The 14,811-nt window shown below is 45.4% G+C and overlaps 1 protein-coding gene across 1 annotated transcript; it reads right to left on the bottom strand.

Annotated features, from left to right (window-relative positions):
- Positions 1-7,632: 7,632 nt before the first annotated feature.
- On the bottom strand, positions 7,633-12,739 carry LOC8038523 (methyltransferase-like protein 7B). Its single transcript, XM_029968208.3, has 2 exons — positions 11,994-12,739; positions 7,633-8,077 (listed from the first exon to the last, which is right to left on the bottom strand). The coding sequence occupies exons 1-2, from the start codon at positions 12,516-12,518 to the stop codon at positions 7,754-7,756; spliced, it is 849 nt and encodes a 282-aa protein (XP_029824068.3). The 5' UTR covers positions 12,519-12,739; the 3' UTR covers positions 7,633-7,753.
- Positions 12,740-14,811: the final 2,072 nt, after the last annotated feature.

The following is a 14,811-nucleotide window of genomic DNA, read 5'->3' as shown; positions in this document are numbered from 1 at the left end:
GCGCTTAGTTTATATGACAACTGTGAACTGCCAAGTGAATGAACACTAATTATTTCCAAGTTCAAAGGAGTAGCCGGCGCCGCTATAACAGCAGCCACTGTCTCTTTTTTCTTGATTTTTATCATTTATTAAAGAAAGAAAGAAGAAAGTTTTAAGAGGACTACATGGGACTTACTCATCCGACGTTACACAGAACTATGCGCGTGTGCGGGAGAGATACCTGAAATGAAAAACCTTAGTGGCCTCAGAGAAACAGTCGAGCTTTGGCAGCCGCTGTAATTGTCTCAGAGGAGTGCCATTCTCAAGTTTTTCCTCAAGTTTCGGCCACCTCCGTATTTAGATGAAACTTCACAATTTGATGAAAAAAAACAGCAAATATAATTGCCGAATAACATCCCTAAACGGAGGAGGCAGTCCCTCGAGAATAAAAAGTATTCTGTAAAGGAGCAACGAAAACAAAAAGAAAAAAGTGTGTGTGTGTGTGTGTGGGGGGGGGGGGGGGGGGGGGGGGGGAGGCTAGTTTTAAAAACATACTGTTTTTCTTAAAAGTGCCCCCCCCCCCCCCACCATCCCCATCTTTGGCACAGACCAAACAGCGTGGCCCCGAAAGCTACTTTGCCTGCAAAAAACACCCCTGCGAGAAAGTGCGTTTCCATGGTGCCAGACGCCCCTGCCGTTCCCCACGACATTGTACCAAACGGAAATAATTTGTATCTCTCAGAGCGCGCACCTTCTGCAGCGTGCATTTTGCAACACTGGATTTGATTTTCTCAGCAAGAACGAACCGCAATGACCACCAGCATATAGTGCGATGACATCATGGTGCAAACCATGTTAACCAGTTCAGCTTTTTGGTGAAACGAGATGTTCGCAAGACTAGCAACAGATGTCTAAATTGTAAAGTTGTGCAGTATATATAGCAGTCTCGCGATGATATACGGCATCCTAATGAAATGTTAGAGCGCAGGACTGATAAAGGAGAGTTGTGAAGTGAGCGTCCAAAACATTGGGGCACGTAAAATAGAATATAACATTCCTTCGAACAGTTTGTTGGGCGAGTTGGTACTGGATATGCAAAAACATGGCTCTATCATGTTTTGAATTCCTCCCAAGGTAGTATTTCGTTAAGCTTCGGGCTTATGCAAGCTGATACCCAAATGTGATTTATATTTGGATTCTGGAATCTTCGTCTGTCCTTCGCGCTATTTATGAATAATTAGGAATATAATTGCATGCATCTATATGTATTTCTTTTTGCAGTAAGGCGATCTGTAGGGGATTATTAAAAAATATTTTTTTTTTATCTCTTTCTTTCTACACATTTCGTGTATCTGCCTCCCGATCTATCATGTGAGCACGAAGTCCTTTATTACATTCCCTGCAACCCGATGTTTCACACTGCCAAACAGCGAAAAAAAAAAAAAAAACACGTTTCGCAGACTTAGCAGGCCTATTTTCGAGTATTGTCCTCCCTTGTCGGTCTCAAGCGGTTATGTGAACTTCATAAAGCCAAATTTAGCGATCACCATAAAATATATATTTAATTGCTAACTGAACATTTGAAAACATAAATAATAATAATAATAATAATATTCTTTATTCAGACAAGTGTCTAGGAGGATGGGGCAAAAGGCGATTTAAATCGCCTGACAGGGCTCCATCCCCATGTACAGTCAGCAGCACAACGTACAGAAACATAGCAACAAAAACAATCAAATACTAATAGTGGGATTACACTAAGATACATTGATATAAGAAAAGAAATGCGGCCGGAAACTTTAATAAATCATGTTATACCTGAAAGGTATACGTTTCCAGTGTTCGTTTAAATGTGTGTATTGTGTTGGAATTATTTATCATGGACAGTATTTCAGGATGGTTGTTTAATAGCTGTGCGATCTGATTAAGTATTCTTTGTTTACCGTAGTTTGCGCGTACTCTGGACTGAGTGTATGGGTATGGCGAAATGAGTATATTGATGCATTGTTGATGTAATTTAAAGGTATTTTAAAGGTATATACCATAAGTAAATGCACCCGAAAATTGTATGAAAGATGCTCCGCAAATACTTTCCGGCATTTTTATCCTCAATAGGCACGCGTAGAAGTAATTTTTAAACCTTAAAGAAATTTTTGATTTTGGAGCTAATTTAAATATGACCACGTATTCCTGACAGATGCATAACTTATGAAACATATACAAGTCTATTACTGACTCTCTTATGTGATGAACAGAAATTTCATGTCTCGGGGCTGTACAAAGACAAAGTACACAGGAGCGCGTAGCGGAACGATGACGATTACGCATGCAAACCGTCAGAAAGTGACCAATTAAGTAGCCGCCACGTCGAGCAGAGTATGAAATACTACTTTGTTCTGTTTAACAATAAATTAATTAGCAAAGGCGATGCTTATCTGCCAATTGAATTGACCGGCATCTTGTCAAGAACAAACCATTTCTTGTTTTGCTCGTTTTGTGGGCGTCTCCCCGGCTATCAACTTTCCTGGCCTCGCTCTGACGAGAGCACCGCGATATCGTTCTTTGCCGATAAGCTCAAGTTTCGCCTTCAACGAGCAAATGACATATTTGAAAAACCTCGGCGTTCACGCTTGCACGGCTTGGGAGCGAGTGGGGGTTCATTGGTATATTTGAAAAACCTCGGCGTTCACGCTTGCACGGCTTGGGAGCGAGTGGGGGTTCACAGGTAAGCGTCCTCCTGTATTTTGTTTTAATATCCAGATCTAACAACAAAGAAAAGACGCCTTGCTCAGTGACAATCAGATCAGGCATTATTGAGGGTTGGCTATCATTGGTCACTTCAAAGTTACCCGAAGCATTGTCAGCGTCCGTAAAAACAGAATGGAAGAAATTATTGAATATGCATGCCATTTCTGCTGGCTCAGCACTAATTTGGTGATCCACGGTGACAATCTATTTTATCTCTGGACGATACCAGATGGCGCCAAAACTTCCGCGGCGAACTTCTCATGAATTAAAGCACTACTTCTGAAAAATATTTTAGTTCTGCGTTACTAGGTTTATCTTTTTTTGTGTGCGATATTTCTGACAAAACGTTATAATTAGCCAATTTTTTTATTTCGCCTTGTAGCGATCTTGCGCTTGAGTTGGATTATTTCGCGTGCTACCCAAGGGTTTTGCTTTGCCACCCGCTTGGTCCTCTCAGAAACAAACTTCGTTTTACAGTGGTGAATCACGGTATTGAATTGTTGCCATTATAATTAGACGTCACTTACGTCCGCAAGCATATCTAAGGAGATATCTAGGTAATCGATAATGCTTACATCGTCTGCTCTATCACTCTCGGATGCTCACGGATGCCTTGACGAAATTGATGCTCAACAGTACGAGCGTCTGACAGTCACTCAGAAACACTGGTCTCGTAGCTCCGCAACTGATTAGGAATGAACACGAAGTCGAGTAACTAACTTGTCGGTCCAATTATTCTAGTCGGTTCATTGACCACCTGCGTCAAACCATTGCAAAATGCGATGTCCAGCAGCAACTCGCAGCTTTTATTTTCTACCGCGGACCAGTCTCAAAGCCTTCCCAGTTTATTCCTAGTAAATTAAAATCACTTGCAATTATTATCTTTTGTCAGTCGGTAACGTTTACGCTAACGTAGCCGAAAATTGGTTCTATATACGAAATCGGAGAGTCTGGGGGCCTGTACACAGCGCCAATTGTAAATAAAGCCTCGTTGAACCACATCTGGCACTAAAGACTTTGTGTTGGAATATTGAGGCATTAATATGCAGTCTAAATGTGTTTTTTTTTTTAGGACAATTGCAACTTCTCCACCATGGTGAGAGCAGTTCACAGCCTTGAAAGTTGTAATGGAGCCAAGTCTCGGTTGCCAGTGCGACGTGTGGATTATGAAGTATCAGTAAATGCTCTAGCTTAGGGACTTTATTGGCGAGGCTTCTGGAATTAACAATAACCAGGCGCAAGCCTTTTGCTTGCAACTGTTGTTGTTGTCACATATTTTTTTTTCTGTTCGTCTTAGAACCGCGCGTGCTCGACACTTTTACCTTGCGTCCGCCGGAGTCGTTCAAATAAAAAGTATCGCCATTGACCTGAACCTCTTTCCGTGTATTACACGCGACTTGTTAGCTCTCTCTGTACTCGTACTGGCCTAAAGATGATTTCGTTTATTCGAAGTGTCCTGAAAATAGTAACTGGAAATAGAAATTTTGGTGCCTTTAATTTTTTAGCAGTTGCGAAACACCTCGACTTTTAGGTTGTAGTCGAACAATTTTAAGAAAATCAACCTAGTTTTGCCGTCGGAACGTTTCCCAACTTGTGAATACGTTCGAGCGTCTTGACAGTCACACCCAGCTTGTTTAGAAAGAGGACGGTGACCACTCTATAGTTGTGACTTCGTCATCAGTTTCGTTTTGTGCCTCATGAATACCAAACACTATTAAATTTTTGTCTACCCTTGTCTTCAAGGTCAACTAACTTCTCATGGTGCAGCCGGATGAACCTTCTTCAAGTAAGCTTCTGCTAATGCGCACACCCCCTCCCCTGGCTTTGCTTCCCGCTGTCTCCATTTTCGCAGGGCACCATCCCGCTCGAACAACATTTCTTTCCTATCTTTCCGCGCATATCGTCTCTTTTGAAGATCCTTTTCCTGGGTATCGGTAGCATGGGGCATAAACAGCAATGAAAAGCGATAGAACGGCACGATGTCAATGTGTTTTGACGAGCGGAGTCCGTTGGGCTGCCCTTCATTTGTAGTTCGCGGACAAACCGCCACGTGGTGCTCGTTACTCAAAGAAGGTGTTGCACTATCTGCTTATTGCTTGCTTGTAGGTCATATAGGGCAGCCTCGAGCTTAGCGCTTTTCTCCGCCATCTCTCTCTTTTTTGAGTATTTATTTGATTTTCATTCACTTCTTTGATTTCCACCCTGATCTGCTTTTGGTTTTCAAGTATCTCGGCTACTATTTTTTCGAGTTTGCTGTCGGGACCTATGTTCAGCTCGCGTTGGATCTTTTGAAGGCGTGCGCGTGCGGCGGTGCGAGCGTAAAGTTTTTGGTTACGCACACGAAAAATCTACAGTACCCTAGCCATAAAAAGCTTCGCTGTAAAAAGCTCGCCGTATACTATCTCTCCGGACATAAGCTCAGCGATTTTTAGATCCTGGATAACTTTGTTTACACACATAGCCACTCAGATCGTTTTTTCGCCTGCCTTTTTCGTTTAGATGTTGGCAATTTGTCTATTGCCTGCTTGCTAGCCCGCTAATTATTCGTGACTCCAGGAAAATCGAAGTCACCCAAAGACAAAGGAGATGCGTTTTGAAAGCAGGTCTCTCGCCGCGGTTGTATGCTCGTTCTGCTTCATCTTCGCGGAAAATATTGCTTTACGGAAAAAAAAAAAAAAAAAAAAAAAAGTCAGGTTCAGCGACATCGCAACAAAATGAGGAGAATCTCCTCCGGCCCTCCCCTGGCCGCGGAGAAATCGCGAAGAAAAAAGGGAACTAGTTCCCTTTCTTCCTGCAGCCGCTTGTGCCGGCCAAGTAAATACGCGCGTGACGTGAACTGAGTGAAAGAGTTAGAGTTCAATAAGTACCTGCTCAATTTGACGATACATTTTTTTTTGTTAATGTTGCCGTGAAAGCGGTGAACAGACGCGTCGAAAGACTCATATTCCTGACTTTTGTCACGCAGTTTTAGGGGCGCATCTACCCGAAGCAAAGAAAAGCGCTCCCTCCACACTTACCAAAGCCAGCGACAGAAAATCCGTCTCCGGGTAACCCCTTCAGGCCATTTTTCCGGCTGCAAACCGGAAAACAGTGCGGAGTTGAGCGGCGCGTCAAACTTAAATCTGTCTCACATTTTTTTTCTTTTTTCAACAAAAACTACGGCACTTAGTTAAAATTGTTTTCTGATCTTTAATGTCCAACGTCTCCCCTTGCACTAGGGGAGGACTGGTGAGGAGCTTTTCGCGACCCCCTTGCAATATGACGCGGCAGTTCTCGAGTGATTGGCCTTTTTGACCCGCATTGAATCTTTTGACTCGCGTCTGCCGAGTCAAGAGATACAACGCGTCGAAAGATTCATTGTTGGACCTTCTGACTCGTTGGACCTTTTGACTCGTTGGATCTCTTGACTCGCCGTTGATCTTTTGACTTGTTGGACCTCTTGACTCGGTGTGGATCTTTTGACTCGATGGATCTCTTGACTCGTTGGACCTCTTGACCCACATTGGATTTTTTGACTCGTGTCTGGCTAGTCAAAAGATCCAACGAGTCAAAAGATCCATTATTGGACCTTTTGACTCGTTGGATCTCTTGACCCAGAAGCGCCCCCCCCCCCCCCCTCTTCCCCCGAAAAAAGTGCCTTGCTATGCCAATGTGCCTGTGCTCTGGCAGGCTATAGCTCTTTATCGGCTTGTTCACATTAATGCCACTGGATCGTGGGAAAGTTGCGCCAAGCTCCCCATATGACCGCCATGTTGGTTCATGGAAAAAATAGTTTCTCTTTTACCTCTCCACTTGTGGTGAGCCGATCTAAATATGCTGGTGACGGGTATAGCTTTATAGAGACGTTTCTTGAATACCGAGATTTTGTTATCCACAGACCGGCGAAACAAGCGAACATATTCGCAACGCCACCACATGCGGCGCCGGCGTTCAGCGCCATTGAAAATAAATTTTCCTGTCTTTAACTACGCAGCAACAATATAATGGTAAGAAATCTAGTGGAGATAGGCATGCGTGATAAGTGGATTGCGTGCACAGCACCAAAGACTGTTATACTGGCGAGGAACGTTTTCAGTACGATAATTCTCCATATATCGATCATGGTGCGACTGGTTCAAAACGGCCCTTTCGAAGCTTCGAAAATTGGAATGGACAAAAATGGCGACTGCCATGTTAACCGAGACCGACCAGCCAATCAACCTTGCAAAGTTTGGTCGTCTTTATGCTAGTATCCGTTTGTGTCCGGCTAGCAGGCAGGGAAGGCAATGGCACTGGCTACTTTCCCACGATCCAGTCATTTCGTTCACATGTACCAGTGCAAACATTTTACTTCTGATGCGCATGACCACATCACCCAAAGACATACGCAGCCCTATGGCTAGTTTCCATCCGTGTCCAACATTTCGGTAACTGGTGAAATTCCTTAGTATACGTCGGGTTTCATCATGACGAAATTCTTTCTCTTTGCCCAGCGCACAACTCGTAGGTGTATTCCTCTACTAGATGCACCCACACACCCCAAAAAAGTACCAGGAATTTTTCCACTTTACTTCGATATGCTCCATTTTAAAGAGACTGCGATAGACCTTTAAAAAAACGTCACGTGTACTGGTTCACTAGACTGCTATAGGTTTTAATAACTCATTTCGGAAGAGACGATTATCTGACAGCAGTTATTGCTAAGGTCCTTGTGCTGAAGCTGGGATTAATCTCGATCAAAAAGAAACGTCTTACTAAGAAGTCGAGGTCCCAAGCAGCATTCGCATAAAAAAGCTTTTTTAAAAAGGGGAAAAATGCAGGCTCTATAACTGTACTTTGTTCGATTGATGTTCTGGGTAACATAGGTTGAAAACTGTCCCCTTCTTCGATTTCTCCAGATTCAAGTAAGGCATGAAAAACGTAGGCAGAAAGGGGAAAAAAGCTTTATTGCATCCTCCAGAAGTTCCAGTGAAGGCGCCATCAAATTCACCACAAAAGAGTTCGTCGGCTGGCCTGAAGTACATCATGACTTGCCAGAGCACCTTCATCATTCCAATTTCAAGAGAGCTTGTCGTTCATTTTCTGCCAACATCCCAAAGAAACGTTTCGGAGACGGGCACGGCTCCGGTTTGTACTCCCCCATGACGGCAAAGCCGTACACGTGGGGACTCAGCACAAAAGGCGCGGCCATGTATTCTTCGGCGAGTTCCAGCTGAGCGAAGCCCGCCTTGGCCAAGACGTCCCCCGTCCTTCTGGTCAGGTGGCAGCCACAAAAGACATGCGACCAGAGCGGATCCAGCAACCGCTGCACGGTAAAGCTCCAGCTCCCCTCCGGTTGTGCCACGTGCTCAAGAAACACGAGTCTGCCTCCCTGGAAGAGGCCACAGATATGTTTGGAAGTCGTCATTGGGGCGGGCCCGCCATGGGATATAAAATGCAATAGGCCTAAAACTATTACATCATCCTAGTTTAAATTTAAATTTTACATAGCGCGTGGGCGCCGAAATCATCCAGTCATTTACACAGGTATAAAAAAAAATGATAGGTATGGTCACAGAAAAGGTGAAAATGGCGAGGCGGAAGCTTCGGTTGTCCTGCCTCCAGCGCAAGATTCCTGTATACCTTCGATATGCTTCGGAGTCGTGCGCAGTCAAAGCACGGGCGCGCAGTCAAAGCACGGCGGAAGGCATGGAGCACGTGTTGGAGGCCGGGCGTTCGAAAGACACGCCTCGTTGTTTGCACTATCTTGGCGACTATAGTTCGCATGCCAGTCATAAACTATAATAAAAACTTGCATGGAGCTCGGGATGATGCGACTCAAATATCAGATTTAGCTCGCATTTTTGTTGTATATCCGACTTACTCACCAGTTATGTCGACGCACGAAAACAATTGATGTTAAAAAGTCACGCGATTAGACATTACACTACAGTATTAGCTGGTTTAAGTAGAGTATAGGACAAGGAGCGTTCGCGTTATCACAGTATATAAGATAAAACTATTTTATAGAAACATTCGTACACAGCACTTTCGTCCTGAAATGTGAAAAGTACACACATACTGGAAGGAACATATGTGACGTATTGATGTTACGGCTTGCACGTTTGTCAAGATTTTTTTTTTTTGTATTTAATCCTGCGCTTACAGCTTTACCGAGCTACAGAAAATGTTGCAAGAACGAAAAATTCGTTTACAAGTTATTTATATAAAAATACTGATTATAAGTTCCAAGATTAAATTTCTTTGAGGGGGAGGGGGAGGTTTAATTTAGATCGTGACTGAAATCTCAACTTGAACCTTCAGGTGATATTGAAATAGTAATATCAATCACCTGGGCCGGCTTTCTGGGGCATTTCCGAAGGGAGGACTGAGCGCGCACGACTTTGATAAGCTTTCAAGCAGGCACTCCCTTTGACTGCCTCAGAAAGTTGCTCCGAGATTGCTAGCGAGACTCTCGAAGGTCATGCTACATGAAAGAAAGCACTGCCCGAGAAAGCGCACAAGCCCTTTGGCAGGGTTTTCCTTCACACTCTTAGCTACCCACAAAAGTGTCTCGTTCCCATAGGTCCTTTGGCCCTCGGGCACGCGCTCTTTTTTCTCGGAGTGTCTGCTCTGAGCTTGACGGACCCTGACTCGAACGCCGCGCAAGACATCTTTCCGATTTAACGCGTTCATAAATCTTATTGCCGCCGTTGAGGCACGAAACTAGGGACGTTTAAGCAACACGCGTAGCGCAAGTGCCAAGTTCTACATGAAGTAATGCACCCAAAAAATGGCTTAAAAAAAAGTCTCCCTTAGATAAGCATGAAAAACCGGGCTGCCATTAGCCGCATATCGAGTGGCGCCGCTCATAACCAAGGCGAGGACTTTATCTGGCAGCTGCAACGCGCGTGATGTCCACCCTACACTGGGGCTAAGACGCTCCTTCTAGACACCTTTTCCAAAAGGGCGCAGCCATCTTGAATTTTGTCACTTCTGGTATGCGGTAAAACATCGTTTTTATCTCTCCACGCCGCTGGAGAGGTCAAAAGGAAAAAAGCGTGGTTGTCAAAGATTCTTGTTTCGCCTCACCTATATTTTCTCGCATATTCCAGGTTGAAATGTTTGGTTCTCTTTGTCCCGCATACCAGAACCGGAAACGACATGAGAACGATCGGAAACGGAAAACGTCTATAGACCCCTTTCCTAACAACCGCCACCAGGTGGTGCTCCAGTTTTGACATCCCAGAGAACTTGCGGTTTACAAAAAAGAATGAGCAGTGGCCACCTTTAAGCTAGAAGCCCTGCAACGGCTTTTCGACTGTTTTTTTTTATTTGCACCGAATCTGAGTGCACTGAACGTAGCAACTTAATGAAACTTTTTTTTTTTCTCGAATTTCGCTTTATTTTAAAAGTTATAGGTAAATTAAAATTACAAAAACAAGCAAAAAATAACCTCCTTCATAATGTCCTTGGTCCTGGCTTGAGTGGCCGTGAACTAGAGGAAGGGTAATGAGCTCAGCGGGCGCTCACGGCTGCCACACTCCGTGTCGACGGCTCGAGAGGGCGCCACTAAAGCATGCGCTGGATAGGCTGGATGAAGCTGGCGGCCAGGGCGGCTCGCATTGCATTTGCTGCGCGATTAAACACTAATTCGGCATGAGAATTCATTGGCCACAAACGACAGCGAACACGTGGTAAAGATCAGTTCAGAGTGGGAGCCACTTCGCGTTTGGCATACCGTTTGGCGGTATGCCAAACGGCCGAACCGCAAGCAGAACCTGCTCGCCGAAGGCCTTTGGAACGCTCGGAACCGGCCGGATCCTCGAGCCCATATGACCACAGCGCTGCCGCGTACATCCGGGACCTTTCTACGCTCGCCGCTCGTCAGCGCCTGATCCCACTACCTTTTTCAAGTATGCGCCGCCTTTTCCACCGCTTGGTAGAGGATATGTGGACGGGTCATTTTTTTTGTTTCCGTACTTTATAAACTGGATTTGTTTCTTTTCCGACCTAAAATACTGAACAAAAACTACTGTCATAAATAATTGAAACGGTTCGCGCCACTTATATGCTGTATTTCGACTAAAAAAAGCTTTTAGCGGCTCTGGCCAGTAGTGAGGCTAGGACCAAAAACGTCATGATGTCACATATCGCGAGCTTTCGGCACCGCGGGTCGCCCCCGTAGGTGGAGGAGGTTGCCGCTTCGTCCGGTTAAAATATGACTCGCCGATATTTAGTTACTCTCCGTGCTCGCTGGCTTGCCCGAATCCCAAGCTATGTGGAAACCGCAAAAAAAGGTAGACGCTTAAATTGGGTTGCAGGGCCCCTTTAACACCGCTGCTTGAAATGTAGATGAAACGTTTAACCACCAATTCTACAGGAGAACGCCAAAAGAACGTAGGAGTGCGAGATCTGTTAAAATATTTGGAGTATTCTTGCAACCCAACTTGCCTCCTACAAGATGTAATATTGTTCAGCCGAAGGCCCCCGTTAAATCTCTTTGTTGTCCGTGTAAAATTTATGCTTTTGAACACTGGTGACAGAAGCGAGCTCAACAGGCTGCGAAGACTGTGCGAGCAGAAGTCGCTTTGGACGCAAGCGGCAGTTCATGTTTGTAAACAAAAGGGTCTATTGGGCGACGTGCGCGATCGAAAGCGTCGCTGTGGTCGGCTTTCCTCGACTGGCCGAATACTGACTATGACGTAAGGAAAGGACTTATCATCGATGGAAATAAGAGGAATGTAAGAACTTTAATTTTGACGGTGTTGGCAGTGTTGCTTTGAGAGCGCAATGATTTCAAGCTCTCACCATGCTATTAACAAACACCATCGAACTTGTTGTTCGCAAGGTAATGACGTCACGAGAGGGAACCATAGGAGGGCGCCACCAAAACGTCTCGCCGCTAATACCCCGTTGGCGCTTAAGCTGCGACTAGAAGCTCCGCCTCTAGCGCGAGCTTTCTGCCCATGCTAACGCAAGTGTGAACGCGCTGGCACACGCACCAAAGCACTGGCGAAGCCTGCGAGCTCGCGCTGAAGGTGGAGCTTCTAGTCTCAGTGAGTCGCTTACAGGATAAGCGACAGGACGACTCTTTCAGGTGTCCCAACTTCCGCAATACATTGGTAGCGCGTGCACGCTCGAGACTCGAGAGACGTCGAAGAGTGACCGAAGGTTGGAAGCACGCGCTGGAGTCGGGCACCCGGAGGACCTCCATGTCGTTCTTAATCTGTCAGTGGCAATAATAGCAAGCCAGCCCCAATTTCTTGAGAACGTTAAGAAGCAATCACTAAACCGCCATACCGTACCTTTACCAGCACCCTCTTGCACTCGGCGAGGACCCTGTCCACGTCCGTCGTTGAGCAAAGGATGTAGGTTAGGAGGACGGCGTCCACGGAAGCGTCCGGAACGTCCGGCATGCACTCGCCGCACCTAGTAATCCAGCGCTCCAGTTTCACGTTGGAATTCTTTCTGAGGTTGACCTGAAAGGACTCCTCGAGCTCTTGCTGGTGTTCCACGTTGGAGTACCTGACCGGCCGCGTGATGTGCTCGAAGTTGACGCCGAAGCCAGCGCCGATCTCCAAGACACTGATGGCGTCCTCTTCCTTGAGCGCATCGTCTTGGGACACGAGGTCGTTCAGCTGGGAGACCGCTCGCCGACGGATGTCGTTGAATCGGTCTCGACACAGGTGGTTGAGTACGGGGAGAAAGAAGCGGGCAAAATACGCCGAGCGTAACTCCTGGCTGAGTTTCAACGGCACCAGGAGCAGAAGACCGAGGGCCAGAGACGCGTACAGGAACAAGTTCGCTGCGAAGTTCGTGAGCAGGCCCATGGTTCTGCCACGGAATGTTGCTGTTTCCAGAAAGACGGCCGGCAGAAAACTCGATTTTCGATCGCATGTATCTTTATATCAACAAGAAAACGACTTATCTGTGCCCATGGCCACGACGCATGCGCTGCTGGTTACATTGACTGATATACGGTAGTTACGATGACTGTGTAATTCGATAATTGAACATCGCGGGGTAGCAGCATGCTCGCTTTCTTACCCCGATAAAACGACTAGCCGTAAAATGCACAAAAAAAAAAAAAAGAAGGAAGAAAGAAGAAGCTGCCTAGAGCGTTTTGGAAGCTTTCATTCTTTGCACACACTTTGCCCGCTGTCATCAGGCTCCAGCACTAACTGTGCACGCCGAACACTCGACAAGTGAATGCTATCGCGACAAGGAAAAATAAAGGGCCACTGCTTGATTGTCGCCGCAGGGCTTTTCATTATCACACACTTAGCGGATTCTGCAATGCTGCTTGGTTCGGCGCTATCTAGCAACTAAAGCGAGACACATCGTGTATGCCTGGAAGTTGCGGATGCGTGGTTCGAAGGTTCAAACGTGAACTGTTACTTTGGTGGCGTTGCTTAACCTAGTGTCTGAATCGGGAAATACTGAGTAGGTCAGGAAGCCGTGGGCGTAACGGATTTTATTTCGCACGTATCATATTCAACGTTCATTGAATAAAAGAGCTATTATTTCGCACATATAATATTCAACGTTTCTCGAATAAAAGAGCTAAATTCGAGCTTTCCAGTGATATCGAGGTAATTAAAATATTGTAAATAGGTCAGACGTGGGTCATTCCATGCCAAAAGAGACGCGGCAAATATTTCATGTCTGGGATATGTACGAACAAATTAATTTGGATAAGAAAGCCCCTAACTCATAAAAAAGTATTTTTGTGCGAAAAATAAATTTTATTTCTGCTGATATATCATGCTTCGAATTTCTGCGATTCGCATAAAACTCATGTAATACTATAATATAACATTGCGAGAAAAAAAAACGGTAAGGATAACGACGGCGTTATCCTTGCTTTCATGCATCCGTATCCTCTTTACGTTAGGTAATGATGGCGCCTTAATTTTACTCTACTTCTGCCCAGGTAACTGCCGAAGAACGCAGGTCTGCATCGTCTGCTTCCCGACTTTTGGAATGTATACCTCGCGTCGGCCTGGCCTGTCGTATGTAGAGATATAAAAACAACACAGGCCAAATTGTTCTTCACCGATGCAAAATGATAACAGTGACGCCGCTTTCCCATTGAACTTAAATGCATTTTGATTGAACTAATGTGCATTCAAGTTCATTCGCGCATCCACCAAGGACGCGCTGCCGAGATAGTGGCGACGTCATGCAAACGACTACGTTACTCTTCTAAGCGTCATTGTGGGCAGGGCTTGTGGCAATGTTTACACGCGCAATATTGAAATCGGGAGTAAAATCGCGGAAACTGATCGATGAATACCTAAGAAGCTATTACCTTTTCGCAAAATATATTTATTGTTCAAGCCCCTGATACTAATTGGCGTCAATACTGAAATGGAAAAATGAGCCATGAAACCGTTATTAAATTTTAATTAACAATTTGTTTAATGAACCGACTCACCATGACGGTTTTTACCTCATCTAATGTCTGCCGAGCCTGGCACTCAGATGGCGAAGACGCCACTCGTGTAACTCCCCCCTCTTATCAAACACACTTCCTCTAAAATTACTAGTAATTTGAGATTTCGAAACATGTTCTGCTGGCCTCTGTGTATTCTGGAGTTTAACAGCACATGAACGGAACCTCAGAGGTGTGAGGCGTCCGCCACAAAGAGTGAAATGCTTTTTCCCCCATCACACTGCTTTTTGTAGCACTACATATTCTATCGAAATACATTTATGTTCAATAGAGAAGCGGCATCACCATTATCATTTCACATCGGTAAAGAGCTATCTTGTCTGAATTGTTTTTATATCTGAACCAACGAAAGACGATGTCGGCGCGCAGTACGCATTCCAAAACTCGGGAAACAGACGATGCAGGCCTGCGTTCGTCGGCAGTTATACCTGGGCAGAAGTAGAGTAAAATTTCGATGCATGGAAGTCAGGATAACATCTGCATCAAGTGAATAAAACGTGTTTTCAGGAGAGCGGGGAAGACCTTGCGGCGGCGTCTGTCTCAGACGCGTTGACGCCTCGCTGGCGAACGCCGGCGTGCGTCGCCTACGAGGCGGGCGCCTGGAGGCACAGGCCGCAGAGACTCTTCTTTAATAGAAGCATTCTCTCAGAAACAACATAAAGTACTGA

The sequence above is a fragment of the Ixodes scapularis genome, unplaced genomic scaffold, assembly GCF_016920785.2.
Source record: "Ixodes scapularis isolate PalLabHiFi unplaced genomic scaffold, ASM1692078v2 PGA_scaffold2__306_contigs__length_199485367, whole genome shotgun sequence".
Classification (NCBI taxonomy): domain Eukaryota; kingdom Metazoa; phylum Arthropoda; class Arachnida; order Ixodida; family Ixodidae; genus Ixodes; species Ixodes scapularis.
This window is presented reverse-complemented; position numbering and strand designations above follow the sequence as displayed.

Excerpts from the sequence above, each read along its gene's own strand:
- LOC8038523 (XM_029968208.3), bottom strand. The coding sequence starts at position 12,518 with ATGGGCCTGCTCACGAACTTCGCAGCGAACTTGTTCCTGTACGCGTCT. Across the intron at positions 8,078-11,993 it reads GCAAGAGGGTGCTGGTAAAG|GGAGGCAGACTCGTGTTTCT; the intron begins GTACGGTATGGC and ends GGCCTCTTCCAG.